This window comes from Chrysemys picta, chromosome 22 (assembly GCF_011386835.1).
Source record: "Chrysemys picta bellii isolate R12L10 chromosome 22, ASM1138683v2, whole genome shotgun sequence".
NCBI lineage: Eukaryota > Metazoa > Chordata > Testudines > Emydidae > Chrysemys > Chrysemys picta.
The window spans coordinates 6,030,215-6,044,575 of NC_088812.1; the positions used below are offsets into that span (position 1 = coordinate 6,030,215).

At 50.2% G+C, this 14,361-nt stretch overlaps 1 protein-coding gene across 3 annotated transcripts in view; it reads left to right on the forward strand.

The window, feature by feature from the left end:
* Positions 1 to 1,385: 1,385 nt before the first annotated feature.
* The window catches only part of LOC101944104 (adhesion G protein-coupled receptor E3-like), a 30,765-nt gene continuing 17,789 nt past the window's right edge, over positions 1,386 to 14,361 (forward strand). For all 3 annotated transcript variants that reach the window (XM_065576114.1, XM_065576115.1, XM_065576113.1), the window contains exons 1-2: positions 1,386 to 1,490; positions 12,847 to 12,903. In XM_065576114.1, the coding sequence (XP_065432186.1) occupies positions 1,460 to 1,490; positions 12,847 to 12,903 (88 nt within the window). In that variant the 5' untranslated portion in view covers positions 1,386 to 1,459. The remainder of the gene's footprint in view (positions 1,491 to 12,846; positions 12,904 to 14,361) is intronic.

Here is a 14,361-nt window from a genome sequence, read left to right on the forward strand (position 1 = left end):
ATAATACAAGATCTAGGGGTCACCAAATGAAATTAATAGGCAGCAGGTTTAAAACAAATAAAAGGAAGTTCTTCACACAGCGCACAGTCAACTTGTGGAACTCCTTACCTGAAGAGGTTGTGAAGGCTAGGACTATAAAAGTGTTTAAAAGAGAACTGGATAAATTCATGGAGGTTAGGTCCATTAATGGCTATTAGCCATGATGGGTAAGGAATGGTGTCCCTAGGTGGAGGGGGGATGGCAGGAGAGAGATCACTTGATCATCACCTGTTAGGTTCACTCCCTCGGGGCACCTGGCATTGGCCACTGTCGGTAGACAGGATACTGGGCTAGATGGATCTTTGGTCTGACCCAGTACAGCCGTTCTTATGTTCTTATGTTCTTACAACATTTTCCTATTCAGACTAAGGAAATATGGATTAGAGGAAACTACCACAAGGTGGGTGCAAAGCTAGTTGGAAGTCCTTACTCACAGGAGAGGGATGGGGACTCACTGGCTTGGCAGCAGCACTGCAGAAAAGGGTGTGAGGTTTCTGATGGATCACAAATGGAATGTGAGTCTACAGTATAATGCTGATGAAAAAAGGCAAATGTAATTCTAGGATGTATTGACAGGAGTGGGGTGGGTCAGAGATGGGAGGTGACTGTTCTCCTCTACACGGCGCAGGAGAACCATGTCCAAGTTTGGGTGCTGCGCTTCAGGAAGGATGAGAACAAATTGTACAGAGTCCAGAGGAGACAAAACAGAACTGATCAGAGGTTTAGAAAACATGACCTGTGAGGAAAGATTGAAAGAACTGGACATGTTTTGTCCACAGACGAGACAGCTGAGGGGGGACATGATAGCAATCTACAAATATGCAAAAGGTTGTTATGAAGAGGACTGTGATCAATTGGTGCCCATGTCCACCAAGGGTAGGAGAAGAAGGAATTGGCTTAGTTAGCAGCAAGGGAGCTTTAAATTAGATATTAAGAAAAACTTTCTAACACTAAGGATGGTTCAGCACAGAAACAGGTGACCTAGGGAGTCTTTGGAATCCCTGTTATTGGTCGGTTGTAAGAAAAGGTTGGACAAACACCTGCCAGGGATGGTCTAGGTGCACTTGGTCCTGCCTCAGCGCACGGGGATGGATTGTTTGACCTCCTGAGGTCCCTTCAACTCCACATTTCTGTGATTCTGTGAAATCGTGCTAGACCCTCTGCCCTGTGGTCAGTTTGCCCCATAGGTACTCAGCAAAGTAAATGCTTATGGGGCTGGGAGAAGTGGTAGGGCAGAAGGAAGGAGAGCAGGGCATGCTGAGAAGACAGTGCTTTCATGTGTGGAGTACTATGGGTTAATACGATATAATGCAACAGGAAATGAGTCATCTTTGCTTCCTGTCTAATTTCTCCAAAATAAGGAGGCTGCAAAGCTCAGAATCCTCAGAACTCGACCTGCCCTGAGAGCGTCTGAGCCACCATGGGAACCCGAGGTGACGTGTATCCATTGGGTGAGTGGAACAAAGTGCATGGACCAAACTCAGGTGGGGTTAGGAGAGTGCAGAGGGGCCCACGGGTCTGTCTGCACTGGGGTTGGAAGGTGAATGTTTCAGCTTGAGAAGACATAGTCGCGCTAGCTCTCATCTAGCTAGAAATAGAAATGTCACCATTGGGGCTGGAGGGGCTGGCCAGCCTGAGTGCATACCTGTGGTCTTGGACAGGATCGTAGTCAGGGCAGGTAACCTCTCCTGTTGCTTGCCCAAGTGCGGCCACGCTTCAATTTTTGGCATGCCACCTGGCTCAGAGCAAGCCCGGGTATGTCTCCTCGAGCTAGAATTTACACCTAGGCATACGCTACATTGGTGTAACGTGCAATTCCTCTGCTCCCTCCAGTGCTCACATTGCGCCAACGGAGACTCCATCCAGACTCACTGAAACGCCCTTAGATTTACTAGGCTAGATTCCCAGGGCTGGCTGAGATGGGCTCATCTGAGATGGGCTCACTAGGAGACCAGAGCGTGGAGGGGTCCCAGATGGCTTTTCACCTCTTTCACAGCTACTGAATCCCAGGGGATAACTGCGGATCAGTCTGGTCCCTGGAAGCAGAGCAGCCCAAAGCCTTCCCTGGTTCATCCTCAACTGTCTGTAGCCCCAAGGGATCATTCCAGCAGCTGGCAATAGCCAGAGTGGAGGAGTACATTGGCCATAACACTCACCTCTGGGAATGCCCACTGTGCCTGGGGGCTGTAACATAGAGCCAGTGCACCAGGGGAATTTCCAGGTAGCTGGTTGAGCCAGATTTCTGTAGGGGCACAGAGCTGGGGTTCTGAAATATCACTACAGTAAAAATAGTTCTTAATGAAAGTCTTGACTTCATTGGATTTACACCAGAATCACAGTGGGGTAACGAAGCAAAATTTGGTGCATAGACAGGGGCCAGGGGACATCTCTCTGTCATTCACTCTCTTTCTCTGTTTCTTATTTCTGTGTATAACCTTTTTAAAACACGTATTTAGTTTTTATTTCTCTCAAGCACAGATTGCTCACTTAAAGAATTAGCAAGGAGACATTCCTGTTTCAACACCATTGTCTTCCGAACAAGCTGGCCAAACCCAGCCAATGGGTTATAGGGCTGCTCAACTTTCTTAACAGCTTTTACTCCATCTGAGACCTTTTCAAAGCTATCCAGACACTGGATCTTTCAAAAGGAAAGTCAGTGGATCCATTCACAACAGAAAATTTCTGGCTGTTAGGAACTGAAACTTTCCTGATTGAATCATACCCTTTAGTTGCAGCAAACGGCTCGTACAGATTACCATGAGGATTCCTCCTCTTAGGAGCTTCTCTAAGCAACAATTCACCCTTCACAGAAATTCTTCCCTTACCCTCTGTACCTAGGGCTTGCTCTAAAGAAACACTTTTCTGAGCAACAACAGACCCTTTCTGGGTCTTACTTACATCCAGGATCACCTTTGGCCCATCAGGCAGATTTTTACACAATCCCCTTTCAGGCAAACCCATAGACTCACTAGATAAAAGGTTAGAAGCATTCTCCTTCCCTTTGCCACACATAAGTTCAGGGATTTTTTTCTTCTTGCTATAAGTTTCCACACCATCAGTAGGTAACACAATTAAATCACCTTTCTACTCTCCTTGTGCCCTGGCTAGGATATCACCCTGATTAGACCAGGTTGCTACAGCCTTTTCCAACCACACATTAGCAATAGGCAAAATACAAGCACCAGAATTGTCTTGTCTCTGGGATTTTGTTAAGACACTAACTGGATGCAACCTGGTTACATCCAGTTCTCCCTAGCAGACACAGACTTAGGACCATTCCCTTTCTGGAGTTTAGTTGAATTCAGAACCAACTCTGAGACAACTGAATCACTGTCAACCATCACAGGCTGAAAGGCACCTTCTATCTGCTTCACAGACAAAGAAGAGCTGGAGACACCTTCTCCTTTAGCAGCCACACAGCTTGCGATCTCATTTCCCTTGTCCCAGCACACAGGGCTGTTCACAGCTTGGAGACCGAGGTAGCGTCCTCCATAGGCAAGTCAATACCCCTGACAGCCACAGGCACATTGCCATCCCCAACAGATAAACTGCTGCTCTTCTCACTGCACTGAGCTACTTCCAGCAAATCACTTACCCTTTTCAGGTTCCCTTTTACAAGCTGTACTAGCCACGATCCATCACCCATCAAAATTCTACTCTTTCCCTCCTCAGTTAGGGCTTCCACCTGACCAATGAGATCTTTCTGTGCTTGACCTAATTCCAGATTCACTTCTGCGACATTAGACAGACATTCAGAAATTCCATTCACAGCCACACTGCTTTCTTGCACAGACAAACAGCTATTACCCACCAGGTTAGAACTCCCCTCTCCCTGGCCAGAGCAAAACTGGTTGAACACAGAAAACTGCCCAGAGTAATACCACATATCAACTATCAGAGGGGTAGCCGTGTTAGTCTGAATCTGTAAAAAGCAACAGAGGGTCCTGTGGCACCTTTAAGACTAACAGAAGTACTGGGAGCATAAGCTTTCGTGGGTAAGAAGCTCACTTCTTCAGATGCAAGTCTGGTCCTGAAGTTTATATACACCAATGTTATATACGCCAATGTTATATATGCCATCATGTGCCAGCAATGCCCCTCTGCTATGTACATTGGCCAAACTGGACAGTCACTACGCAAGAGGATAAATGGACACAAGTCAGATATCAGGAATGGCAATATACAAAAACCTGTAGGAGAACACTTCAACCTCCCTGGCCACACAATAGCAGATGTAAAGGTAGACATCTTACAGCAAAAAAACTTCAGGACCAGACTCCAAAGAGAAACTGCTGAGCTCCAGTTCATTTGCAAATTTGACACCATCAGATCAGGATTAAACAAAGACTGTGAATGGCTAGCCAACTACAGAAGCAGTTTCTCCTCCCTTGGTGTTCACACCTCAACTGCTAGCCGAGCACCTCACCCTCCCTGATTGAACTAACCTCATTATCTCCAGACTGATTTATACCTACCTCTGGAGATTTCCATTACTTGCATCTGAAGAAGTGAGGTTCTTACCCACGAAAGCTTATGCTCCGAATACTTCTGTTAGATTAAAGGTGCCACAGGACCCTCTGTTGCTTACCACATATCAATGTAGTTATAAACTGGATTTTCAAGAGGATACAGTTCCTGCTGTTATTCTCTTGCTTTTTTGACTTGGAGCTGAGTCTGGCTGTCTCCTGTTCCATCTTGTGAGTCTCCTGTTCTCTCTGTCGAGCTTTTTCCTCAACAGCCAGCAGCTCCAGACCCCCCTTATGTGCTTTTTTTCCTCTCTTAGGCTAGATCTACACTACGGTGGGGGGGGGGCGACCTAAGATACGCAACTTCAGCTACGTGAATAGCATAGCTGAAGTTGTGTATTTTAGGTCGATTTACCTGGCTGTGGGGATGGCGGCGAGTCGACCGCTGCTGCGCCGCCGTCGACTCCGCTTCCACCTCTTGCCGCGGTGGATTTCCGGAGTCGACGGCAGAGCCATCGGGGATCGATTTTATCGCGTCTTCACTAGACGCGATAAGTCGATCCCCAATAGATCGATTGCTACCCGCCGATTCGGCGGGTAGTGAAGACGTGCCCTCGGCAGCCTCTTTCTCCAGCTGGGCCAAGCCTTGCTTCTCTTTCATTCGAATTTCTGCCAGTTTTTGTTTATGTTCAAATTGCCAGCTGTCCATTAGGGCTTGCAGTTTCATGCTTTTGCTGATGCTTTCTGGCTTATGGTCAACAAAACTCTCAATACCAAAATTCAAATTTGGATAGCGTGGGGTTCTGACCCAAAGCTTAATTGACCTGGTTCTGTGGATCCTGCCGACTACGCCACTGTAATGATGCTGGTTCTGGCGGGACCCAACTGAGAGTGCTAATTCAGGACAAATCGCTTAAACAGGGCAGTTACAGCCCAAGGCTGGGGTTTTTTCACCTCTAAGGCAAACCAAACCAGCCAGACAAATGGTTATGAAAACCAATACCCCAGTAAAAGAAAAAAGGTTCTCCTAATCCCATAGGACCAAGCCCCAGACGCAGGTCAATATACAAATCAGATCTTACCCACAAATCACGCTGCTGCCAATCCTTTAGAATCTAAAATCAAAAGGTTTATTCATAAAAGGAAAAAGATAGAGATGAGAGTAGAATTGGTTAAATGGAATCAATTACATACAGTAATGGCAAAGTTCTTGGTTCAGGCTTGTAGCAGTGATAGAATAAACTGCAGGTTCAAAATCAAGTCTCTGGAATACATCCCCAGCTGGGATGGGTCATCAGGGGCTGGAGCACATACTTATGAGGAGATGCTGAGGGAATTGGGATTGTTTAGTCTGCAGAAGAGAAGAATGAGGGGGGATTTGATAGCTGCTTTCAACTACCTGAAAGGGGGTTCCAAAGAGGATGGATCTAGACTTTTCTCAGTGGTACCTGATGACAGAACAAGGAGTAATGGTCTCAAGTTGCAGTTGGGGAGGATTAGGTTGGATATTAGGAAAACCTTTTTCACTAGGAGGGTGGTGAAGCACTGGAATGGGTTACCTAGGGAGGTAGTGGAATCTCCTTCCTTAGAGGTTTTTAAGGTCAGGCTTGACAAAGCCCTGGCTGGGATGATTTAGTTGGGAATTGGTCCTGCTTTGAGCAGGGGGTTGGACTACATGACCTCCTGAGGTGCCTTCCAACCCTGATATTCTATGATTCTATGATCAGTCCTTTGTTCAGAGCTTCAGTTTGTAGCAAAGTCCCTCCAGAGGTAAGAAGCAGGATTGAAGACAAGAGGAGATGAGGCGTCAGCCTTTTATAGTCTTTTCCAGGTGTAAGAACACCTCTTTGTTCTTACTGTGGAAAATTACAGCAAAATGGAGTCTGAAGTCACATGAGACAGTCCCTACATACTTTGCTGAGTTGCAAGGCATATCTGCCTTCTCTCAATGGGTCAATTGTATAGCTGATGGTCCTTAATGGGCCATCAAGCAGGCTAGGCAGAGCTAACACCAACTTGTCTGTGACGTCACCCAGAAGCATAGCATAAGTTTGAAATACAGACAGTACAGAGCCAATATTCATAACTTCAACTACAAAAATGATACACCATAACCAGCCAACCATAACCTGGTCTTAGACACCTTATATGACCACCTTTACATAAGATTTGGTGCCACTACAGGACCTTGGTTGCAACCATGTTCTATATGGTCCCAGATTATATCAATAACGTCACATTCACCAGTATATGCCGGGCTAATATAATATATCACATGATTAATAGATATTATTCACATTATATATATTAATATGGATAGTATGTGCTTAATACATATAACATTATATTGTATGTACACTTCTGGCAGTTACATGGCCTGGAATGGTGGCCTGTGTCTTTCTATAGTCTTATTCACCTATGCTAAGTATCCCATAACACCTTGCATTAGCCAGGAAAACTGTCAGGATCAGCACATGTGGGTGTTCTACTGTAGTAACAGGCAGGGAGTTACTGTCACTGGAGTGTCCCAAAGATAAGGACAATATATATGGGACAAGCCGAGGAGGTGCATCATGATCTGTCTTGATACCTGGAATTCCTGAGTCAGGAACAAAGAGCTAAGGGGTACCGTGTGGTACCAGAAAAACAAGGTAGAAAGATGGTAGGTTAAGACTAGCCTCAGAGGATGCATACAGTACCTCTTTCCTTGTAAACAGGTTGTGTATAAAAAGGACGGCTTTAGGGGTGTGACTTTGGACACAAGCCCTCTTTGTAAGGCGAATTCAGCACTGCTGCAGGAGACGGGGTCCCGGAAATTGGAGTTGTATTGAACCTTTGTTCCTGTAATATGCTGTTACTAAGGCTATGTTTTAATCACAGGTATTTTTAGTAAAAATCATGGACAGGTCAAGGGCAGTACACAAAACTTCATGGCCCATGAGCTGTCTATGACTTGTACTATGTACCCCTAACTAACACTTGGGCTGGGGGTCTGTAAGTGCTCTTTGGGGGTGGCCCAGGGGCACTGTGGGTGCTGGAGGGAGGTGGCCTAGGGTGCACCACGGGTCGGGTGCTCCCAAACCCAAACTACTGCTGCTGCTGGGGAGCTGGGGGTGTGTGGTGTTCCAAGACTGCCCCAGCAGGGGTCGCCCAGGGCCAGCCGCACCAGCCGCTGCAGAAGTCATGGAGGTCACAGAAAGTTACGGAATCTGTGACTTCCATGACCTCCGTGACAGACACCCAGCCTTAGCTATTACTGACTTCTAGCAATAAACCAGACCGCGATTAGTTATTTGGTCTCTTGAGCATTTTGCATAACGAACCAAAGTGTGTTTGAGCAGTTGACCATATGGTTTACCAACAGAAGGGAAAACCCTGTCAACACTGGCAAGTTTCTGCACAATAAAGCAGCTTTCTGTGCTGTAACGCCCGAGGTGTACACACTGCCAGGCCACTTAGTGCGCAGAAACTGTACAGTTGTAGCACTGAAAAAAACCACCCGAAATGAGAGACGTACAGCTTTCTGCACTGGGGATACAGCGCCACGGTGCTAGTGTAGACACCCTGGTCAATTACAGCCCTGTGATTGGCCTCCAGGAGGTGTCCCACAATGCCCGTACTCACCACTCTGGTCATCAGTTTGAACTCTACTGCCCTGCCCTCAGGTGACCAACCGTCATCCCCATCCCGTAAATTACTTTGGCATTTTGAAAGTCCCCTTCCTGTTTAATCGGTGATGCCTGGAGTGGTCTCAGTGCATCTTTCCAGGTGGCCATGCCTGCTCCACGCACCAGGCGATCTCCCACTTGGAGCAATGACGAGCTGCTGGACTTCATCAATATTTTGGGGAGAGGAGGCTGTCCAGTCCCAGCTGCGCTCCAGCTGTAGGAATAATGATACCTATGGACAGATTTCACGATGCATGACAGAAAGGGGCCATTCCCGGGACACATTGCCGTGCAGGGTCAAAGGGAAGGAGCTGCGGAACGCCTACCACAAGGCGCGGGAGGCAAACCGCTGCTCTGGTGCTGCGCCCATGAGCTGCTGGTTCTACAAAGAGCTGGACGCAATACTCAGTGGCGACCCCACATCCACTGCAAAGGCCACTGTGGATACTTCGGTGGCTCGCGTGCCAGTCGAAAGTGAACCGAGCCATGAGGAGGAAATCTTGGATGAGGATGTGGAAGGGGAGGGGGACCCAGAGGCAGAGGATGACTCAGAGGTCAGAGATGCATGCAGCCAGGAGTTCTTTTCTACCCCGGAGGAGGCTAGCCAGTCGCAGCTGTGGGATATTGGTGAAGCGCAAACAGGAGAGGAGGCCCCTGGTAAGTGGATTTGATTTTGGGAATCGCTGACGTGATGAGCGGCAGAACAGGCTGTTGATTGGTTCCCTCACTTCACAGGAATCTCCCTCAGAGATCTCCAGGAAACTGTAGTGGAGATACTGGGCAATCCGCTGCCGCAGGTTTCTCAAGCCACGTGCCCAGTGTACAGCAGGGTCTGAGAAGGGTGATTTCCCCTGCCCCTGCAGCTACTCACCATTTTGGGGGTCTTGAGGCTTATATGTGCTCGCCTGGGGTCAGCCAGTTAGTGACAGGTGTGTGAGTACTGGCTGTGTTTTAAAGCACTGAATCAGTGCTCTCTGTGTTGCAAACAATCCTGCTTCTGTAAAATGTTGTGTTTAAACTTCATAGAGATGACCCTGGGAGCCCGGCCTCCCTCTTTGTTATCCGTGGCTGAACGTCCGTGCAGAATTAGAAAGCAGTCACGAAGAACTAAAGAGGACTTCCTGCGTGATGTTATGATACACTCTGCTGCTGAGAGACAGGAATTGCAGGAGTGGCAGAACAGCAAGAAGAGGGACTGAAGGAGAACGCGGCGTGCCAGAATGAAGCATGGAGCAGCTCTTAAAGGTTATGGAGCGCCAAGCAGACACGCTCCAGGTGATACTAGCTCTTCAAACTCAGCAGCTCCACACCTGCCCTCCCCTGCAGCCGCTGTCGCAAAACTCTTTCCCATGCGCCCCCCAGACACCGTCAACACACTCTTATCAACCTCCTGGCTCTAGTTTATACCCGCGGCATTCCACTCCTCCCCCCTCACAGTCCAGCACTGAGGATTCCCACTACCCACGGCACTCAACACCCATCCCTCTGAGGTTTGGCCCTGCTGAAGCACACCACACGCTGCATGGTACTCCAAAGGAGAAGGTTGGATATGATCCCTGGACATACACAAATCTTTAGCCGTCCCAGGATCCCTCCTCCTCCTGGGACCTTCCCTTCCCCCATCCCCCTCACTGCTGATTTTTTTTTTTACTCTCTCCTCCAGTTGTTGGTTTTTAATAAAATAATTGTGCTGGTTTGAAAGGAATGATTTTATTTATTCATTTATTTTTGTATTAATTGAAAGCAAAAAGAGCCCTGCAAAGCAACATACAATTATGTTAAACCCACATATTGCATCATGTGCACTAATCACCTCCTAGCATTACAGGCACTACACTCCCGAGATAAGCAACAAATCTTAGTGGCTTTCTGCTTTAAATTGCTGCCTCAAGGCATCCCTGAACCTTATGGCCCCGCGCTGCCCCTCTAATAGCCCTGGTCTCTGGCTCTTCAAACTCAGCCACCAGGCACTGAGCCTCTGTGATCCAGTCCTGAGTGAAGCTTTCACTCTTCCCTTCACAAATATTATGGAGCATACAGCATGCGGCTATAAGCATAGGAAAATTGTCATCAGCCAGGTCCCACTTCCCATAGAGACAGCACCAGCGGGCTTTTAAATGGCCAAAAGCTCACTCAACAGTCATTCTGCACTTGCTCAGCCTGTTGTTCAACCGCTCCTTGCTGCTGTCAAGTTACCCCGTGTATGGCTTCATAAGCCACGGCATTAAGGGGTAGGCAGGGTCTCCCAGGATCACAATGGGCATTTCAACTTCCCCTATGCTGATCTTCTGGTCCGGGAAGAAAGTCCCTGCTTGCAGCTTCCCGAACAGGCCAGTGTTCCAAAAGATACGCTTATCATGCACCTTTCCAGACCAGCCTCCGGTAATGTCTGTGAAACGCCAGCCATGATCCACAAGCGCCTGGAGAACCTTTGAGAAATACCTATTGCAATTAATGTACTCAGTGGCTATGTAGTCTGGTGCCAGAATTGGAATATGCGTGCCATCTATCGACCCTCTGCAGTTAGGGAAGTCCATTTGTGCAAAGCCATCCACAATGTCACGCACATTTCCCAGAGTCACGATCTTTCGGAGTGGGATGTGATTAACGGCCCTGCAGACTTCCATCAACATGAGTCCAATGGTCAACTTTCCCGGCACTCAGTGCTTGTTTCCCAAGCCCAAAAGTAGCGTTCCGCTGTGTTCCGCACCTCCGTGAATGCCACAAGCAATCTCGTATCGTAGCTACTAAGCATGGTGAGATCAATGTCGCACTCCTCTTGCCTTTGTAGTTTAAGGAATAACTCCACTGCCACTCGTGATGTGTTGGTCAGAGCGAGCAGCATACTGGTCAACAGTTCGGGATCCATTCCTGCAGCCCGAATAGTCAGGCCACACAATACACAAACCGTTGAAAGATGGCGCTAAATGCGGACGGAAGCACAGGGATTGCTGGGATGCGAAGCAATGCATCATGGGGCATTAGGACAGGACCTAGGATGCCCTGTGACACCCTCCGCCTTCCCACAACTCTTAGCGGCAGAAGAAAAAGAGGTGTTCTGTGGGATAGCTGCCCAGAGTGCACCGCTCCGAATACAGCTGCAAGTGCCACAAGTGTGAACACGCTATTGCGCAGGCAGCTGACAGTGTGAACACACAACAGCGGTTTCCATCACATGGAGTCGAACAGACGGGCTGTCCTCTCTCAAGCTCTGCGCTAGCTCCATCCCCAGCTATGGGCTGGATGCAGGAATCCCTGGGTCATTCTCTGGCCCGTGCAGTGTGAGAGGTCGGATCAGCCTGCTCCCTTCCTGGCCTGAGAATCTCTGAATGAATGGCTCGGCCTTCGCTCCAAGGGGAACTGTGATGCCGTCACCTCCCCAGCTCCCTCGTCCTCCATGGAGTCTCCCCAGGGGAGGTTGACAGGAGCTGAATTTCAAAGCCGCGCCCCCTTTCTAGCTCCCTTCCTAGGAAAGCACAATCGGGTTCCACAGCCCGCTGTGCTTCCCCTTTTCACATCACCTCGGGCACTCAGCCCATGGGTCCTTTATCATCTGCTTCTTCGCACAGGTGTGTGGTTAATGTCTCAGAGCAACAGCAGCCTGTGTTGTCTTTCTGCCCCAATCTCCCCTTGGTGCTTCCCCTTTCCAAGTGAGTTTGTCCATTGCATGGACGCACTGGGTGACCTTTGGTAAGTCATTACCCCTCACTGTACCTCACCGTGCCTCAGTTTCCCCATCTGCAAAGTGGAGAGAATGCTTCTCCCTTTGCCTATTGCCATGAGCCTTTTGGGTCACAGACTGGCTCACTGTCTGTCTGTGCAGCACAGAGTGTGATGTGGCCCTGAACTCAGTCAGCTCTGGGCAGCACCTGGCATAATGGGGGCCGTGATTTTGTTGGGCTCTGGACGCCACCCGGCACAATGGTCAGGGTCATATTTCCGATTAGGCACAGTAGGCACGTGCCTAGGGGTGCCGGCATTCTATAGGGCACCTAAAAATTCAAACTTTGCCACTCTCAGGTCCCAGCAGGGGGCAGGGCCAGCTGAGGGTCGACAGCGTCACCTCTTAACGGGGCCAGTGAGTGTGGGCTGGGGGGCAGGGCTTGGGAGAGTGGGTCACTGGGGGAGTTCATGGGGCAGCTCTGGGCAGAGGGGGTGGGGGGTTCTGGACAGTGGGCAGAGGGAGCGCTGGGTGGCACCTAAAAGTTAAATGTGGTGGGGATCCCCTGCCACCCAAGGTGGTTAAGAGTTTCCGAGCAGCAAGGGTACCCTGCAGCTCCTGGCTGCCTCCAGGCGGCGGGGCCCCCAGAACTCCAATCTGCGGGGGTGGGGAGGAATGACCACCAAGCCCCTGCGCCTAGGGGCGCCTAAGTATAAATCCAGCCCTGACAATGGGGGCTCCTGGTCTCTGTTGCTAGTACACACAGTAAAAGACCCAGTTGTTCTGGCCAAAAGTCCAGTTCCCAACTGGAATCAGGTAAAACTATTACCAGGGATCCCAGCTGGGGCTGATTTCCCAGTGCACCAGGTTTCTGAATCTTTAATTCCACCATCGGCAGGGCACTGATTGGCCATTGGCCCAGGATTGGCAGGACTGGGGCGGCTGCGGGTGTGTGCAGCTGAGTGGCGGTTACCATCTGCCCATGGTGACTTACCCTGTCTCTGCCTTCCAGGGCTCTGCATCGCCCTGTGCCTGGGGGGCACCGTGGCCCAGAATCATGGCATACAAGGTAAGGCTGACTCCTCCTGGCTAACCTTCCCCAGCGCTCCCAGCTGCCTGGAGTCTCTGGCCTCCGCCCCCTCCAGTTCCTTTCCCTTGTGGGAGGAGAGCAGAGTAAGGGGTCGGGCGAGCCGGGAGCAACCCCTTGGTGTGGGTGTCTTGGGGTTGGTTTATAGAGCAGGGTGGGTGCATTCAGGGGAGAGGAGAAGGCCCCTGTGTAGCCCTCCCCTTCCCTTCCCTGCCCCGTGGCCAGCAGAGAATAGACACTGTGGCCCAGGGCTCTACACTGGGGGCTGGAGTGAGGGGCAGATCCCCTTTGTAGCCAAGGGCCGTGTTATTGACCAGCCCGAATCAAACCCCTGATGGCTCAGACATTAGAAGTGGCATTTGTAATTCTCCCCCCACCATCTAAAATCAGTCTGAACTGATACCTGGGACCCACGTGCCCAGCAGGGGGGTGTTTGGGATCCGGACTCTGCGCCCCGAGCCCAGCTCTGCGGCGAATCCAAAGATGGGATTCGGGCAAATTCCCATTGACCCACTGGGGTCCCCAGTGCTGCTCCCACCCTGCTCCGTCTGCTCCCATCCCAACCCTGCAGCCGGCTAAGCTGCGCTGGGATCCTTCCCCTCACGCTGGCCAGAGGGACGGGTCCCAGCGGAGCCCCAGACACCGGGCAGCTAAAGGATCCAGGAGCCCCCGTAGGCAGGTCACAATCTGGGTCATGGGAGGCAGCTCAGGATCCAAACTAGCCTCGCGCCCGACTCCGCTCTCAGTCAATCCAGAGCAGAGCCGGGCAGGAACTTCCCAAGGACCCATTTTTTGCCAGAAAATTCCGATTCGGTTCAGAGGAATGTTTGGTTTTACTCGGGGATAAATTGTGTGTGGGAGTGGGGGAGATGAAATAATTTTCAAAATGAAAAAATCCCATTTTCCGGTTTGAAGCGAGGTTTGGGTTTGTAATTGACGCTAATGAGAGTAATGACGACGGGAACAAAAAGGAGAAAAATAAGGTGAGATCAAAAAACATTTCATTTGCAGGGCCGGCTCCAGGCACCAGCCGAGCAAGCTGGTGCTTCGGGCGGAAGATTGTAGGAGGCGGCATTCCACCCAATCCTAGGGCAGCACGGCCGCTTTTTTGTTGTTGTTGTTGTTGTTGTTGTTGTTCCGCTCTGTCCGCCCTGTAGGGGGCAGCGGCATGGAGGACGGGAGTGCCATGCAGCAAGCCTGGCAGGGCAGCCCGCGTCCTTCTCTCCCAGCCGACTGGAACGGCGCGGAGCCCTCCCAGCAGGGGGCACGGCGAGAAGGGCCGAATGGCAGCGCCCCGCTGAAGCCCTGGCCGCCCCCCTTCTCTCTCTCCCCCAGCTCCCTCCCCCTCTCCCCGCTAGCCGGGGCACATCTGAAGCACAGGGAGTCCCCCTGCACCCGCGCGCCTGCCACGCCACAGGGTTTGTTTTTTTTGCTTTGCCA